The sequence below is a fragment of the Lynx rufus genome, unplaced genomic scaffold, assembly GCF_022079265.1.
Source record: "Lynx rufus isolate CCGP_SWC_20201006 ecotype Redwood Valley unplaced genomic scaffold, mLynRuf1.p SCAF_8, whole genome shotgun sequence".
Lineage (NCBI taxonomy): Eukaryota > Metazoa > Chordata > Mammalia > Carnivora > Felidae > Lynx > Lynx rufus.
Window position 1 is genome coordinate 29,965,193 of NW_025814896.1, and position 15,581 is coordinate 29,980,773.

The 15,581-nt window shown below is 60.4% G+C and overlaps 1 protein-coding gene across 11 annotated transcripts; it reads right to left on the bottom strand.

Moving 5' to 3' along the window:
* Window positions 1–307: 307 nt before the first annotated feature.
* SLC4A11 (solute carrier family 4 member 11) lies at window positions 308–13,019 on the bottom strand. 11 transcript variants are annotated; one of them, XM_047069046.1, is made up of 21 exons: window positions 11,502–11,775; window positions 11,236–11,393; window positions 10,509–10,556; window positions 8,072–8,224; window positions 7,894–7,943; window positions 7,375–7,606; window positions 7,210–7,291; window positions 6,878–7,001; window positions 4,176–4,388; window positions 3,996–4,089; window positions 3,759–3,884; window positions 3,561–3,674; window positions 3,338–3,470; window positions 2,994–3,067; window positions 2,303–2,576; window positions 2,120–2,226; window positions 1,864–2,032; window positions 1,599–1,772; window positions 1,179–1,374; window positions 924–1,093; window positions 308–748 (listed from the first exon to the last, which is right to left on the bottom strand). In XM_047069046.1, exons 1-21 carry the CDS (start codon window positions 11,510–11,512, stop codon window positions 685–687), a joined length of 2,766 nt encoding a protein of 921 aa, XP_046925002.1. In that variant the 5' UTR covers window positions 11,513–11,775; the 3' UTR covers window positions 308–684. The 11 variants fall into 11 exon arrangements, with proteins under 11 accessions (XP_046925002.1, XP_046925005.1, XP_046925003.1 ...); XM_047069049.1 differs by lacking the exons at window positions 11,236–11,393; window positions 11,502–11,775 and adding an exon at window positions 12,847–13,019; XM_047069047.1 differs by lacking the exons at window positions 11,236–11,393; window positions 11,502–11,775 and adding an exon at window positions 12,144–12,250.
* Between the last annotated feature and the right edge of the window lie 2,562 nt (window positions 13,020–15,581).

Genomic DNA, 15,581 nt, shown 5'->3' on the forward strand with positions numbered 1-15,581 from the left:
GCTCATGGCCATCAGCCCTGCTCTCTCCACCAGCCATGGCCCTTCACTGGCCCCGAGGGCCCTCCTCAGGGCCCTCGCACATGCTGTTCCCAGAATACTTCCCCTACAGTTTCCTGGCAACACAGCAGCACCGAGGCCTGGATCTTTCCGCATTTCCCTGTTGGACCAGCATCCACTGTGCGGGGTCGGAGGGGACAGTCCACAGACGGCACTCCACAAACACCGGTCCTTTTCATTCCACCTCCCCTTCACATTCTTTTATTCTCAGGTGGCCTTCTGAGGCCGGGGCAGGGTGGGACAACAGAGATGGAAGCGTAGAAACGGGAGCTTTATTCTCTAATGTGCACACAGCAAATTCCTTATACAATCAAGGAAATGGTTTCTCTTTCAGACATCTGACTCTTTTATCAAAAGAAAATCCGGCTTTAGTTCCACTCTGGGCAGAAGTTGTCCTGAGCAGTGTTACTGACCCAAGCGAAAGGCTAATGGGGACAGGGATGGGCACACGCCACGGAACCTCCCCCCCCCCCACCTTGATGCCCAGATGTCCTAGGCCTGTTGGGACAGCTGGGAGGGAGTGCAGCACACAGGAACACCCCAAAAGACACCCGTACCTCTCCCCACATGGCTACAGTCAGCCTGGGAAGAGCCAAAGGGACAGGTGAATGGGACACGGCCAGGGCCTCAGTGTTCAGCATCCATGACGTCCAGGTACTTGGCTTCAATGATTCGGGGCAGCAGGTTGTAGCTGCGGGGACAGCGAACAGACCGCAAGATGAGCACTGGGTCAGAGAGGAGAAGGCGGAGGCTACTCCCCACAACCCCCCACGGGGCTAGGCTGGGCCCCTCTGGCCCACCGCCCACCCTAACCCATCGTCTCCCACCCAGTGGGGTCTCTGCTGCCTCTGCCCGCCGTCCCGTACCGGATGGGGATCATGACGATCATGATGAGGGGGAAGATCATCTTCATGTAGGGCAGGTTGCTCATGCCAAAGGCACAGAGCAGCAGCAGCTGCATGACCTGCAGGCCCGTGAAGTAGTGGATCTTCCGCTGGGGCACCCTCCGGATGTAGTGGGTGGGCGGGTACGAGGTCTGCGGGGCGGCAGGGGCCAGGTGTGGGCAGGTCTGGAACTGGACCTCCCTCCCCCACCCCTCATTCTCCAGGCCGGACACTCACCTGGTCCTTGAGCAGCAGGGCCACGCGCTCAAAGAGCTGGTTGCCGTCAATGGAGGTGAGCGCGATGTAGAGGAAGAGGCCGTAGAGCACCGGCTTGGGGATCCACTGCAGGGGGAAGGGCAGCAGCAGGAGGGAGAAGCCCACCAGGATGCTGGCACCCAGCGTAGTCAGCCGTGTCTCCTTCACATTCACGATCCTGTGCGGTCCCAGAGCGCCAGATCACCTCCGGCCCTGGTGTGCGGGGCATGCCGCCCCCCCACCCCCGCCTCAGGTCACACGTGGGGCCCTGGGCTCTTTCACTTCTGGGGCCCTAGTCTCCTGAGCCGTATCCCTTCCTAGGTCACAGGTGGCCCAGGGTTACCCCCACCTCAGGGTCCACATGACTTGCCTACGGCCTCCAGGGACCACTCTCACACTCACGTCTCGTAAATGTGCCCGTTCTCCACACGCTCCTCCACCATGGCCAATGCCCGCACGTGCAGTGGGGAGTGGGGGTAGGCGGCATGGATCCAGGGCAGCCCAAACAGAGACAGCCCACTGTTGATGATGGCGATGAGCAGGAGGTCCCAGTGGTAGGCGGTGCCCTTCACCAGCCTGCAGCGGACAGGGGCATGTGTGGCGGGACACCCGTGGCCCCTCGGAGGGCCGGGCACGCACTCGCCCCTCCCCACCCAGTCCCGCAAACCTGTTCTCTGGGGCATTAGCCAAGGCAGCCACCAGGTTCTGCTCAATGAAGAAGAGCAAGGAGAGCAGGAAGCCCAGGCCCATGGCACTGGTGACGGCGCCCAGGGACAGGGAGTGCATCTCGGCTACCTCAAACAGGCTCTTGCTGGGGTTGTAGCGGAACTGGCTCACTGCAGCAGGGTACAGGCCCCTGCTCAAGCCTGCAGCCCCGAGGAGCAAGCCCACCCCACCGCAGCCCCTGCCTGAGCCCAACTCACTTTTAATTTCCCGGAAGCCGTAGGAGCAGATGAGGGAGAAGGTGAGCACTGAGATGGGCAAGGCACAGTCTGACAGGATCTCCCTCATGTAGGGGTGCAGGTAGGGGCTGGGGACGCAGGCGGGTGTATGAGCGCGGCCTGGGGGCCGGTGCCTCCTTCCCCTCACCCCGAGGCCCCCCTCACCTCTTCTTGAACTGGTAGAGGGTGTAGCTCAGCCACAGCGTGCCCAGCATGATCAGGAGGCTCAGTACAGCAGTCTCCCGGCCCGGGTGCTCAGTACCAGGGCCACTTACGGAGGTCAACTCCAGGGGGCTCGCCAGGAGGCTGGTGTTGAGGGCGGTGTGGAGGCTGGTGTTGAGGCTGGTGTTGAGGCTGGTGCCGAGGCCCAGCAGGCTCACCATAGAAGTGTTGTCTTCATGGTGGTTCCCAAAGTTGTCATAGTAGTACTTCTGGAAGACTATACAGGCCAGCAGGCCTCAGCCATTGGGGCTCTGGGAGACTGAGGCCCAGCTTCCTCCTGGATGTGGGGCGGAGGGGGCCCTGAGGGGAGAAAAGGCTTCTGGGGGCAGGGGGGAAGGGAGGGGGCTGCCTTTCTCTGTCAGCCAGGACCCCCTTGACCTGCCTGTCCACCCCCCACCCCCATCTCTGACAGTGGCTCACGCATGGCCCGGCGCCTCTGATCCTGCCTGAGGCAGCCCGGTCACTCTCCATTACATGGGGCTGCTGCTCTCTGCTAGTCACAGGTCCCCAGAGCACCCTGGACTGTGGCAGTAGCCTCAGCTTGCAGGCTGCTTGGCTGCCCTGGTCACAGCCCACAGTCCCCCTGCTCAACTGAGCTCCCCCTGCAGCAGGTAGCCACCAGCTAGACACTCACTTTTAACCATGCCCTTGACAGCATCCAGCATGAACGTGATGGAAATGAACAGGGCAATGATCTCTTCTGTTGACCTGCCAGGGGGTGATAATGCCTCAGCAAATGGGGGTGAGTTGTCAGGGGGCCACAGGGTAGGCTTCCCTGAGCCTCTGCACAGCCCCCCATCCTCCTGCCATGGAGACCAGGGTCGCATGCTTCTCTCCTGGGGCAGTGATATGGTGGGGGCACCCCATCCACTGCAGAGCTACAGGACCTCAGAGGCCAGCATGGAGGCTGACCAAGCTCCCCGGCCTTCGTCGCCCTCCTGCTTGAGGGTCCCAGCAGCTCGGGGAAGGCTCTGTCACCTCTTGAAGAGACTCATGAGCAGGCTGAGGTTGAAGAGGGAATAAAGCGCGAGAAAGAAACTGTTCCACAGGCCCGTCCACGCGTAGAAGGTGTTGAAGTCCAGATCGTAGTCGTCACAGATGCCAGAAATTACTGCAGGCAGCAGGGCAGGGGTGGGAGGTCAGGGCCAGGCTGGGGCCAGGGACCGTGGGAACCACCTTCCCACCGGAAGGGCCACTGCACCTTGGATGTAGAGGGCCAGGGGCGCAGTGGTCAGCAGTACCACCAGCGGCTGCCCAGAGAAGAGTGCGTACAAGAGGCCTCCAATGCTCTGCCCTGCTATGGTTTTCTGCACATCTGAGAAGTGGGGGGAGGGGAGGTCAGGCAGGTGCCACAGTGCTCGGCCCCCCGCCACACCCTCACCGGCCTCCAGACCCTCACCAATGGCCCCGTTCGTGTTCTCATCGTTGAGGGACCCAAAAGCGATGGTAGGCAGGAGGCAGGCAAAGTAGAGGAACAGGGTGGTGGTGATGTATTTGCCCACAGCCTTATTTTTGCCGATAATGCCTGGGAATGGGACAGGACAGAAAGTGTGTTGGGGATGCAAGACAGGCACATGTGTCGTCCTGGGACCTAAGCCGTAGGCTGAGCTCTCGGGGGGACGACAGGGCCACCTACCGTCAGTGAAGTCCAGTGGGTACACAGGGAATCTGCGGGCAATGTCCTCCCGGATGCCCTTCCCCATAGGGAGAAAGTCCTTGTGCTTCGGGGGCTGGGCAAGAGGACAGATGTCCGTCAGCCCTGAGGCCCATGGCCCATGCCACAGGCCACTCGCCCACACCCTCCTCTCCCCTGTACCTGTGGGGATTTGTGTATGCTGATGGAGTTCATGTAACCCTTTGTCCCGATGGATGAACGCTGCCTCTCCATGGTGAGCAGCTGTCTCTGATGCACCAGAGCCTCCTTGAATTCTTCCTCCGTGCGGGTGTTCAGGAGCTTCTGGCGGAAGGTGATGTCCAAGAACATGGTGGCGAATGTGCGCCCCACCTCAGCTGCAGTCTTCGTGCTTTTCTGGGGGCAGAGGACAGGAGAATCACATCTGCAGCTCGAGAGTGGGGGGCACCCTGCCCTGCCCATCACTGACAGTCCAAAGCATGTGGCAAGTGCCCCCCACTGTGAGCTGGCAGCAAGTTTTGTCCCCCAAAGGTCAAGTGTTAGCGGACTCTACCATGATTCCCACCAGGTCAGCAGATCACTAGAACCACAGGCAGTCTCAAAACTTCCTTAAAAAACTCATGAGTGGGGCGCCTGGGCGGCTCGGTCGGTTAAGCGTCTGACTTTGGCTCAGGTCATGATCTCGCGGTTTGTGAGTTCGAGCCCCGCATCGGGCTCTGTGCTGACAGCTCAAAGCCTGGAGCCTGCTTCAGATTCTGTGTCTCCCTCTCTCTCTCTACCTCTCCCCCGCTCATGCTCGGTCTCTCTCTCTCCTTCAAAAATAAATAAAAACATTAAAAAAAAAAACTCATGAGTTATGGGGCACCTGGGCGGCTCGGTTAAGCGTCCGACTTCGGCTCAGGTCATGATCTCGCGGTTTGTGAGTTCAAGCCTCGCATCGGGCTCTGTGCTGACAGCTCAAAGCCTGGAGCCTGCTTTGGACTCTGTGTCTCCCTCTCTCTCTCTACCTCTCCCCTGCTCAGGCTCTGTCTCTCAATAAATAAACATTAAAAAAATTAAAAACAAAAACCTCATGAGTTCTTATAAACTGAGGTAGTGGTATTGTCCCAAGGAACACAAATCTGTATAATCGTGGATGATGAAATCACAGTGATGGAGAAGAACGTTCACCCAGCTCCGTTTCACTAGTGGTATTCGTACAGTCTGCAGGTATCTATGTACGTACGTATGTATGTATGTAGGTTCGATGCCCAGCGCAAAGCCCAATGTGTGGCTTAAATTCCCAACCTTGAGATCGACACCTGAGCTGACATCAAGAGTTGGACACTTAACCAACTGAGCCACCCAGGTGCCTCTGGTTTATTTGATTTTCAGAGGGGCTCCAGGTCTGTCAAGCCTTCCCCTTTCCTGACTAAAGTCAACTTTGTCCATGAACTTAGGGTCCAGCCTCTACCATGGCAACCTGTCCCCTGAGAGCAGTATCTGCCCCTTCAGGCTGCCCCAAAGCAGTAGTCCCAGGGCCGACCAGCCCACACTCTGCTCCCGTTAGCTTTAGAACAGTCTCGTTCTCCCGAGGAGGAGCCAGGCGTCGGGCTGGTTGGCCTGTCACGAGGCACCAGTCTAGCCGCTCAGCCCTGGGGATACTGTCTCTTCCACTGCTCTGGCCACCTGGCCAGCTGTTGCCCTCTCTGACCCATGAGCTGCCCACTTCCCTAAATTCTCTTCCCCTCTCACCAGCAGAGTAGCATTCGGGGAGGCTCACAGCACGTCTGTGAAATTGCTGGGGGGCACCCGCTTTTCCTACAGAAAGCCTATGGAGGAGGGCCATGCCAAACTTGAGTCTGTACCAGAGGCAAGGGCAGAATCATCAAGAAGCTAGAGGAAGTTGAAGCATGAAGGCCCTTCTCAGTCCTGGGCAGCAGCCTTAGCCGTTTTCTATTTATGATTTTGAAATCTTTTTCCTTGAGGGACTCCTGGGTGGCTCAGTTAAGCGTCTGACTCTTGATTTCGGCTCGGGTCATGATGTTGAGATTACTGAAATCGAGCCCCACACTGGGCTCCATGCCGACAGCGTGGAGCCTGCTTGGGATTCTCTCTCTCTTCACCCCTCCCCTGTGCACGCTCGCGCGCTCTCTCTCTCTCTCTCTCAAAATAAATAAATAAACATAAAAAAAAATCATTTTCCTTGAAAAAAGACTCCTCGAACTGTATCAGCCTCAGCTCCCACAAAAGCAAGGTGCCCTGACGGGGGGGTGTATGGCCCAGGCAGAAGCAGGGATCCTTGGCCAGCAAATCACAAAAGCGACCAACTGAAAGAAGGACTGGGGTGGGGGGAGGCCAATGACAAGCTCCCGTATTTGAGTGATACGAATTTTTTTTTTTTTATGAGAATACGCCTTTTTTTTTTTAATTTTTTTTTTTTCAACGTTTATTTATTTTTGGGACAGAGAGAGACAGAGCATGAACGGGGTTGGGGCAGAGAGAGAGGGAGACACAGAATCGGAAACAGGCTCCAGGCTCCGAGCCATCAGCCCAGAGCCTGACGCGGGGCTCGAACTCACGGACCGCGAGATCGTGACCTGGCTGAAGTCGGACGCTTAACGGACTGCGCCACCCAGGTGCCCCGAGTGATACGAATTTTAACAAGTATCTCTTTTTAGTCAAGAAGGAAATACAACTTCCCGGGCGTCTGGGGGAAATTAGGGCTCGACGAGGACCCAGCAAGGACGCTTCAGAGAAACTCAGTAGGGCGGATGTGACGGACAGTGTGAGCATGAGCCCCGGACTGTGGGGTTCTCCGGCACATGGAAGAGATGCCTCCAAGAAGAGGGCCAGGTAACCTGGAGCCTTCCTTCCCAGGAGCCACCGCGAGACCCCCTACTCACCATCTTGGGCGGGGCCAGCACCAGGATGACGAATCGCACCTCACACGAGTTCTCCCCCCAGTTCTGTGGGCGAACCAGCCGGCTGATGCACACGTGCCGCTTCTGCAGGGCCTTGGAGGTACAGCTGCCGGGGTAGGGAGGGCACGCAGCACACAGTTGGTTGCCACCTTGGGAGCCGGGCTCCTGGAACCCCTAACTCTGACCCCCCCAGTGACCTCTCTTAGGGAGAGAAAGAGACCAAATGGGACAGAGTGCCCACACCCTCTGCCCTCAGACCCGGGGGGGTCAGGCTGAGCCGCGGGGAGGCCGGCTGTGGTGTCCTGGCAACTCACATGATGCAGATCCAGGACTGCTGGTATTGCACCCCTGTGGCCGTGGCAGTGACCCCTTGGATGGTGTCTGACAGCAGGTGGGCTGAGGCCGGAGTGAAAGGGGTAAGAGGGTCTGCCAGCCCACCTCCCTGACCGCCCCTGCCCAGTCGGGCAGCTGGGCCTCACCTTTACCCTCCATGGGAGCCCCGGCATCCGTGAAGAGCATGGCCATGAACAGGCGCAAATTGCAGTCGGGCTCGGTGTTGTGGGGGTCATGGGCTAAGCGGGACAGCATGGCCCGCAGCACATCATCCAGCGAGGTAGCCGTCTCGTTCAGGATGATGCTGGCCCGTGCCAGGAAGCCGTCGAGGTCCCGGTGTGCACGTACCTCTTCCTCAAAGTTCTTTAACTTCAGGTACTGTGGGGACCCCCACGCACAGAACCACGGAGGCCCGTGAGTGCGATCCGCCGTCGCCCCCTGGGCCCTCTCCTCTGTGCTGGTCCCCTGGCTGCCCCTGCCCACCGAGACCAACACCCCTTCCAAGAGGGACAGCCCGGCACGGCGGGCCCCCGCAGCCAGGCCGAGGGCCGGTGTGAGACCCCTGTTGAGTGTGACAGGGAGCAGCCCCCTCCCCCCGCCCCACCCCCCCCTTCGATCAGTGGCCCAGGACCAAGTGTCCCCTGTCCTGCAGACGGGCCACTCACCTTGCGGGAGGTGTGTAGGAGCCCGCAGCCGCCCGGCGACTCACTCTCGGCTAGAGGAAAGCGGGAGGGCTCAGGGGGCCGCCCCGCTTCCTCGGGACTCTTGGCGGAGCGCGGCCGTGTCTGCCCGGTCCCCGGTGCCCTGCCCTCCCCCAGCCTGGCCCTGCTACGACCCCCATACCAGCCTGGGCGGGCTGCACCTCCAGGTTGACGTTGACAAAAAAACGGATGCTCTCGCCAGACACAATGGAGGAGGTGACCGTGTCGAAGGCCTCATCCCCCAGGTTCTCCTCACGGGTTTCCGAGGCATCGTCCATGTCACACTTGAGGTAGCCTAGAGGCCCAACCACCACCGAGAGAGACCCCCCCCCAGAGAGGACCCGGCCGTCAGTGCTACACACACCACAGGGAGGGACTCCGGGCCCGAGGAGCAGGGGCCCCTAGGCTGTCCCACTTGGTGCACTCTCCGTGAACGCTGAGGGAGGCCTCCTGTAGGCCCGGGAGGCAGACTATCTAGTCCCCGCCCAGCCCCAATCAAAGTATGGCAGCCAGCTGGTGGCCCGACCCAACTGCTTTCTCCAACATTCTTCAGCTGCGGGGAACCAGGGCCCTGCACTGCTCTGACCCACGTGCATCCTTCAGCTAGAGAAAAGTATGGTCATTTCGCAAACTCTGGGCCAGGCACCTGGTGCAACGATGCAGGCAAGACTGGCCCCTGCCCTCCCAGAACCCCCAGATTACAGGACCTAGACCTGTCTGGCTCTCTAGGGGGGACCCAAGGGAAGCCGGAACTGCTGCGGCAGCCAGCCCCCTCCCCACCTTACTGGCACAGGGTTTTAGGGCGCTTCTTTCGGGGAGGGCATGTGGGTCGAAGCATCAAGGCTGAGAGACCCGGTCCAGACACCAGACAAGGCCCAGGAAGCAGGGGAGCCAGAGATACAGTCAGGGACTGACAGAGAAGGGGACCCCCCCCAGGAGAGACCCAATGGAGGGCAACAGGGGTGTCGTGGCACCTTGGGACTCCCAGTGCAGAGCCTGGTCTTAGTGCCTACAACTGCTCACAGCCCACACCCGCTTCCTGGTGACATGCGAGTGTTCCACTCTTGCTCCTCAAGACCTCTGGGATGACGGTTGGGGCCAGCTCTGCTACCCCTGCCCTGACCCCTGGTCCCTCAGGCCCGGTCCTACCCCCCACTTCTGATCTCACTCCTGAGGCCAGTTGGCCAACGCCCCAGGCATGCCGGCGCCTGTCCTACGAGCAGAGGGCTCCCCTCCCCAGAGGGCCTTCTTCAAGGCTCAGAGGAAGCCTCCTCTTTTGGCAAACCCTCCTAGGTCCCTGCCAGCACCCCTTCCTGACTGCCCTGTTCCCCTGTGGTTCACCACGTGCGAGTGCTCCAGAAAAGGGGCTCTTGTAGCCCAGACCCCACCAATGCCTGACAAACACCTGTGCTGGGACGGGGAAGGGTCAGCAGCACGCCTACACCTGCCAGGCAGTGACTCACCCTGACTCACTTCCACTCTAGCCCGTCGGTTTCCTCTGCACATCCCAGGCCCCGTTCCCCCCAGTGTCCTGTGCTCAGCCTGGGCCCTTTTGGGCAGGAGGTGCTAGGCCTTCCCTAGGAGGGCCCCCTAGCTCTAGGTCTACACTGTACTCAGAGCCCAGAGTCGAAAAATGTCCTTCCCTCCTTTGTTATGGAGTTATGGAGGGTCCCTGCCTGAGGGGCCAGGGGTCAGGGCAGGGGTAGCAGAGCTGGCCCCAACGTCCATGAAAACCTCCTTCCTCCTCAGTCCCGGACCTGTTTTGCTTAGACTACCTGGCGCCCCAGCCCCAACCTGCCCTAATCTCCCTTCTGGCACCCCCATCAGCACCCATTATTTCTGGGCACTGCACCATCATGCTGTCCCCTTCTCCCCTACTCTGGGTTCTGCCTAGGACCTGCCCAGCTGATACTACCCAGTCCCTGAGACACTCCTAGGAGGCCATGTCCCCACCTATAAGCTGAACCACACACCTAACCTGCCTACCAACAGCCTGGCCCATGCAATCACCATGCCCTGGGGACCCTGGGTAAGAGCATATCATCACTCCACCCTATCCAAGCACTGTCCCACTGAACAACCCTCTGATGGCCAGGCCAGCCCCCCAGGTCTGGGCACAGGAGAGCCCAGAGACGTGGAGAGCGGGAGAGCTGGTCTGAAGGAAGCAGCAAAGCTGAAGCCCAGAAAGGTTAGGTTACATTTCGTTAGAGGGACAATGGCAGCCCTTGCCTCACAGGGCTGGGCGGGGACTGAGGGATGTGGGCAGATACAACATGGCCTAACCAGAGCATTCCAACAGGGAACCAAGGGCGCTCATCTACACAGCCTAAGAGGGGGAACCGCCTGCCTTCCCAGATCCACGAGACCACCAGAGAGCCTGTCAGTGTCCGAGGCAGTGTTAGCTGCCCCCTCCACCTTACCACGATCTCCCGGAGGAGAGGATCTAAAAGCATCTAGCACCAACAGAGGGCCACAGATGGGTGATCAATGCCATGGGTGCCCCAGTGGAGGAACTAGGTCTCTTGTGACTTTTGACCAAGGAGCTCTCTTAGACCCCCCCCCCCCCCAGATGTACTCACCTACTACATCCTCAACGAATCCATTCTGGGACATTTCGGAAGAGGACTCTGCAAGGGAAACCCAAGAATTGTTACCAGCTACACGAACGAGCCCTGGACAGTGTCCCGTGTCCAACCGCTCCCCTCCCCACACCAACTCTGCTGACTCCTTACCCCTTCCCAGGTACCCAACCCAAGCCAACCTGGGGACAAAAAGTGTAGGGGGTAGTACTAGGCAGGAGCCCCTTAAGAGGAAGCCAAGCCTGTTATTCTTCAGCCAATCTGCTAGGGTCTGCCCAGGTGGGAAAGGGGAAATGTTCTCAGCATGTTTCCTCTAGGAGTTTAACAGTACCCTCGCAGGATTCGCTGCTTTTGCTACTCAGCACAGGCCGCCGGGACTGTTGGGAGGGGGCCCGTCCCTCCACCCTCCTTGCAGTAGCCGGCCTCCCTGGCCTCCCGCTTGCGCTGTTTCGCGGCCAAGCCCAGCACCTGGGCGGGGGCCTTCCTGGCGGCACATCGCGGCGCCTCCTACTCTTTCTTCGCACCCAGGGGCCATCAACACCCATCACACGTGCAGTCGCCCCCAACCGCACACGCCTGGGGTCACCGGGGGGCGACATGGCAACAGCCTCCTCCCCTCTGTGCCCCCCACGGCCCGGCCCTCCTGGGAGGCGGAGCCGTTGGTCCTCCAAGGAGAAGGCGCGGGGCGGGAGGTTGCGCGGGGGAAGGGGGCTCTGTGCGCGCTCACCGCACAGGGCCCCGGATGGTCCCGGCTGTTTGTGCCGCTCTGTGCGAGGAAGGAAGCGACAGGAGGGGCCGCGTGCATGAGAGGAAAGCGCTTCCAGACTCGGAGACCCTGGGGGCCGGGGGCAGGATGCGGACGGACGCGCGGGACGGGAGCCGGGTCTGCATCCAGAAGGGAGGGGCGGGGGCAATAAAGCTAGCATCCGAGGCCGCAGGGATGGCCAGAGGACGAGGGTGACGAGGGTTTGGAAGGGTGGGGGTGGTGCACACCTTACTCCCATACCGGGAGCCCCAAGTGCAGGTAAATAGTCCTACAAGCCCCAGGCTGGCCCTCAGGTATCAGAGCCGCGACGTAAAGAGTGCTGTGGTCTCACAGGGGACAGTCGGAGGCCCCGGGATCCCCCAGAATGGGCAGGCTTCTCCGCAGCGCCGGGGGCGAGAAGGTGTCCCTGGCAGAACGTAACCAGAGGTGGCAGCGTGCCCGCTGGGAAGAGGCCGGCGCTCGGGGTGCTAGGGACTCCACAGTTCCGTCCCAACCGCTTCCACGCCCCCACCCCTCCACTGGTTCAAAGACTAAGAATTTCAAGCCTGCAATAGAGCATTAAATCAAGCGCGCAGTGTCCACGAGGCCCCCTGGGCCTCCCTCCACCACCCGCGTAATCCCCCGGGCTCGGGCTCGGGCTCCCACTCCCCCTCGGGCCGAACTCACACCTGACCCCCCAGGGCTGGGAAGCCTCCACGACCCCCTCGCCCACCGTGGCCCGGGGCCTGTGCAAGCCGGCGGCATCCGCGTTCTCCCCGGTGCTCCGACGGCTCCGCGTCCCTTCCTAGCAGCCCTTCGCGGCGGAGACCGAACGGCCCTCCCGCCGCGCCCCTGCCGCGCCCGCCGGCTCCGCCGGCTCAGGCACCCACCGCATGGCTGGAGATGGAACAGGCGCCGGGTGGCCGCGGCCATGGCCCGGCGGTAGGCCGCCGGACGGCTGCACACACGCGCGCACGCCCGGACTCCTCACCCGGGATCTCCGGGACCCCGAATTTGGCATTTCGGGCGGGCCAGCGGCGGGAGCCGGCGACACACCCCCGCGCCGCGTCTGGGTCCTAATGCCGCTCCACGCCCCGCCCTGGTGCCGCCCTGGGCGGGGTCCCGTCCGCCCGCCCCGCGCCCTCACCCGCGCTCCTGCCAGTCCCCAGCAGGCTGTTCCCGGGAGCCCGGGGCAACTCAGCCAGAACGTGTAGATCGGGCTTCCTCGAGCCCGCGTGCCCTCCCAGGCGTTGCCGGATTAGGAGCTGGGCGGGGCTGGGAAGTTTCTGGGAAGAAGCTCGACGGGCCCAGGGACCCAAGGTGTTGTGCCTCTGTGGTGGGAGGGCTTCTCCACAGTCGGCTTTATGCACGCTGCCGGCCCCCGCCCCACCCTCGGCAGGGGGCCTCGTCGGGGCCCAGCCCGCCAGCTGCCCCGCCCCCTCCATTCATCCCGGTCGGTCGAGCGGTAAACCCTCCTTCTCCTCCTCCAGGAAGCGCACCCTGACTAACTAGAAGGGCCGGCGCGCGTTCCCTGGGCTACGCCCTAGTCCGCAAGGGCCAGCGGCGCTCCCGGTTCGGCGGCGTCGGATTTACTTTCTGCGCGCCTCGCGGTTCCTCTTCTGGCCTCGTCGCATCCCCAGCGGTCTCTTGGGTCAAGGTCTTGACTCGTGGCTTCTATTCTTCCATTATTCGAGGTGGCCCTGCCGTCCGGTTTTCCTTCCCGAACAGGAGGGAGCCCGACCTGGGGACGTACATCCGCCAGCGCCTGGTCTTCTAAGAGTCGAATGTGTGTGAGTGTGTGTGTGTGCGCGCGCGAGCGCGTGCGTTTGTGTAGGGAGGCGGTGTTGCGCGCGGGCAGGCCCGCGTGCGCTGCCACAGGTTAGGCAAATCCAGCCCATACGATGAATCCCTGGCTTGATCCTCGGTGGCTTCTCAGCAAACGATTCTACAGCCCTTGCGCCCCACTTTGACTCTGGAACTCTCCCCACCACAGTGTTTACCCCATCTCTTCACACTCCGGCTGCCAACCCGAGGACTAGCAGCGACGGCCGCCCCCCCCCCCCCCCTTCACGCCCCAACCCCCGCCCAGCCTCCTGCTGGAAATGAGTCCTCAGCCACGGTCCCCCAGGCGTGGAAGAGAGGGGGCCGGGCAAGCAGAGTGTGAGGCCACCTCTGCGGAGGGGTTGCTCTGAAGCCCCCAAGGGCTCCTGGTGCGTTGGGTGAGCCCATGTCACAGACCAGGTAAGCCGGGCGGCCGGTTTCCCCTCCCAACAAGACAGTGTGCATTGGGAGGGAAGCCATGGGGGCATTCCTCTGCACATGAATGGCCCCGGAGTCGGGAGGGCTCTGAGCACCCTGCTCCTTACTACCAGAGGAGACGCGGAAATCTACCAGACTCAGGACTGGCTGGGGGCTGGCTGCATGTTTTCTGTGGGGCTGAGCAGGGCCTGCGAGGATAGACACAGGGTATTCCTGGGGAACCCCTGCACTCCACCCATGGGATCTTCTTTAGCTAGACCCTCAGCCTATTTTACCGACTTCCAGAGTCCTACAGGTGGAGAATGGAGGTTGAGGAGGAACTGAAGGACAGATAGGCTGACTGCCCAGAGAATAAGGCTGGATGGGGTGGGTGGGTGCCAGGGTTGGACCCCTGAAAAGCCACCCATTTTGGCCCCTGTCTGGGAATGCTTAGGCTTCTGCATCTGTCTCCCTGTGTCAGCAACAGCTCCCAAACACCCAGACCTTCTAGGAAGCCACCCTGGATTGGAGGGGCAACCTCCTCCTGGATCTGGGACCTCACCAACTTGGCTCACTGAGGAAGCAGGAGCCCACAGCCAAGGCCTTCCTCAGGGGTGGATGGACCTGACTCTCAGAGAAACTGCCACTGAGCCCTTCCCTGCTTCCTGCCCTCTGCCCCTGCAGGTTCTGTTCCTCTGGTTGCTCTGGAGAGAGGCCCCAGACCCCCCAGCACCCCCCCCCATACCCCAGCATGAGAAGCTGTTTACTTTAACCCTCCCCCCCCATCACCTGCCCTCTGTGCATCAGAGGCTGAGGGCAAACATAGGTGCCGCAGGTCTCCCAGCCTGTGCCCCGTCGGGTCCTTACACAGGCAGGCAGCTAGGGATCCAAATATGGGCATACACATTTCCTCTGATTCTCTCCCTTGGGGTCTCAGACTTTACTGGGCTGTGGATGTGAACACTGGGTTCCACAAGGCACTTAATGGCTTTCCAAAGGCTTTCAACTCCATTTCCCCCATAAGCCTATAAGGCCTTAAGATTTTAGAATCTGGAGAAGTAACTCTATAGTATCTCATTTAAAAACACAAAATAGGGGTGCCTGTTTGTCTCAGTCGGTGGAGCACGCAACTCTTGATCTTGAGGTTTTGAGTTTGAGTCCTAAGTTGGGTGGACAGATTACTTAAACATAAAATCTTTAAAAAAATAAAAACACAAAATAAAAACAAAGCCACTCCCTTGAACTCCCTCCTCCAGGTACCATCCAATCTCCAGAGGGATCTCTGCTGCTCTGTTTCCACACCCTCTCCCTACTTCTCTTCAACCCCGTGATATGTCTGTCTTTTGTCCTCACCCCTGCACTCAAACCGCCTCAGCTCCCCTGCCTGTCCCCCGCCCCCAGCAGTGCCCAGCATCATCCATCCCTCCTTTTTCCTCCTCGTCCTCCTCCTCTGACCCAGTTCTCAGCGTGGGCCTGCCTGGATCTTTGGATCTCTCCCTGGGGCTCTCTACCAGCCACAGATTTCATGACTCCTGTCATTGTGTTCCTGACTTCAACAGGTCACAACTTACCTACCCCTTCCCCCCAACCTGGATGGCTGATAGGCAATTCTGAGGAAATCCAGGCTAAACGGAACTTCCAAGTCCACCATCCACCTGGCTGCTCTGGACCTGGGAGTCGCCCCAGTGCATCCACACCCAATCCATGCGCAAGTTTGGTTGGGTTTACCTTCAGAACGGAGCACAGTTCTGCCCACTTTTACCTCCAGCCTGGTCCATCCTCTAGCCTTCTGACTTGCCCCCACCCCCATCCATTCTCCACCAACAGTGGCTTCTCGTGGTTTTTTGAAAAACAAACGAATAAATAAATACGGCAATCTCCTGCTGTGGCCTAGGGAGGTAGGGGTGTGGGGTAGAGGGTGCTATACAACCTGGCCCCTATTCCCCACCTCATCCTGTGCCTTCTGCTCCCGGGAGAGTGCTGCTCCAGCCACAGCGGCTGCCAGCTGTTCCTCCAATACCAGCCTCCACCCGAGGCCCTGATAGTCTGGGTGCCAGGAAGGTGTGTGTGTCTGCTGCCTTGAACTGCTC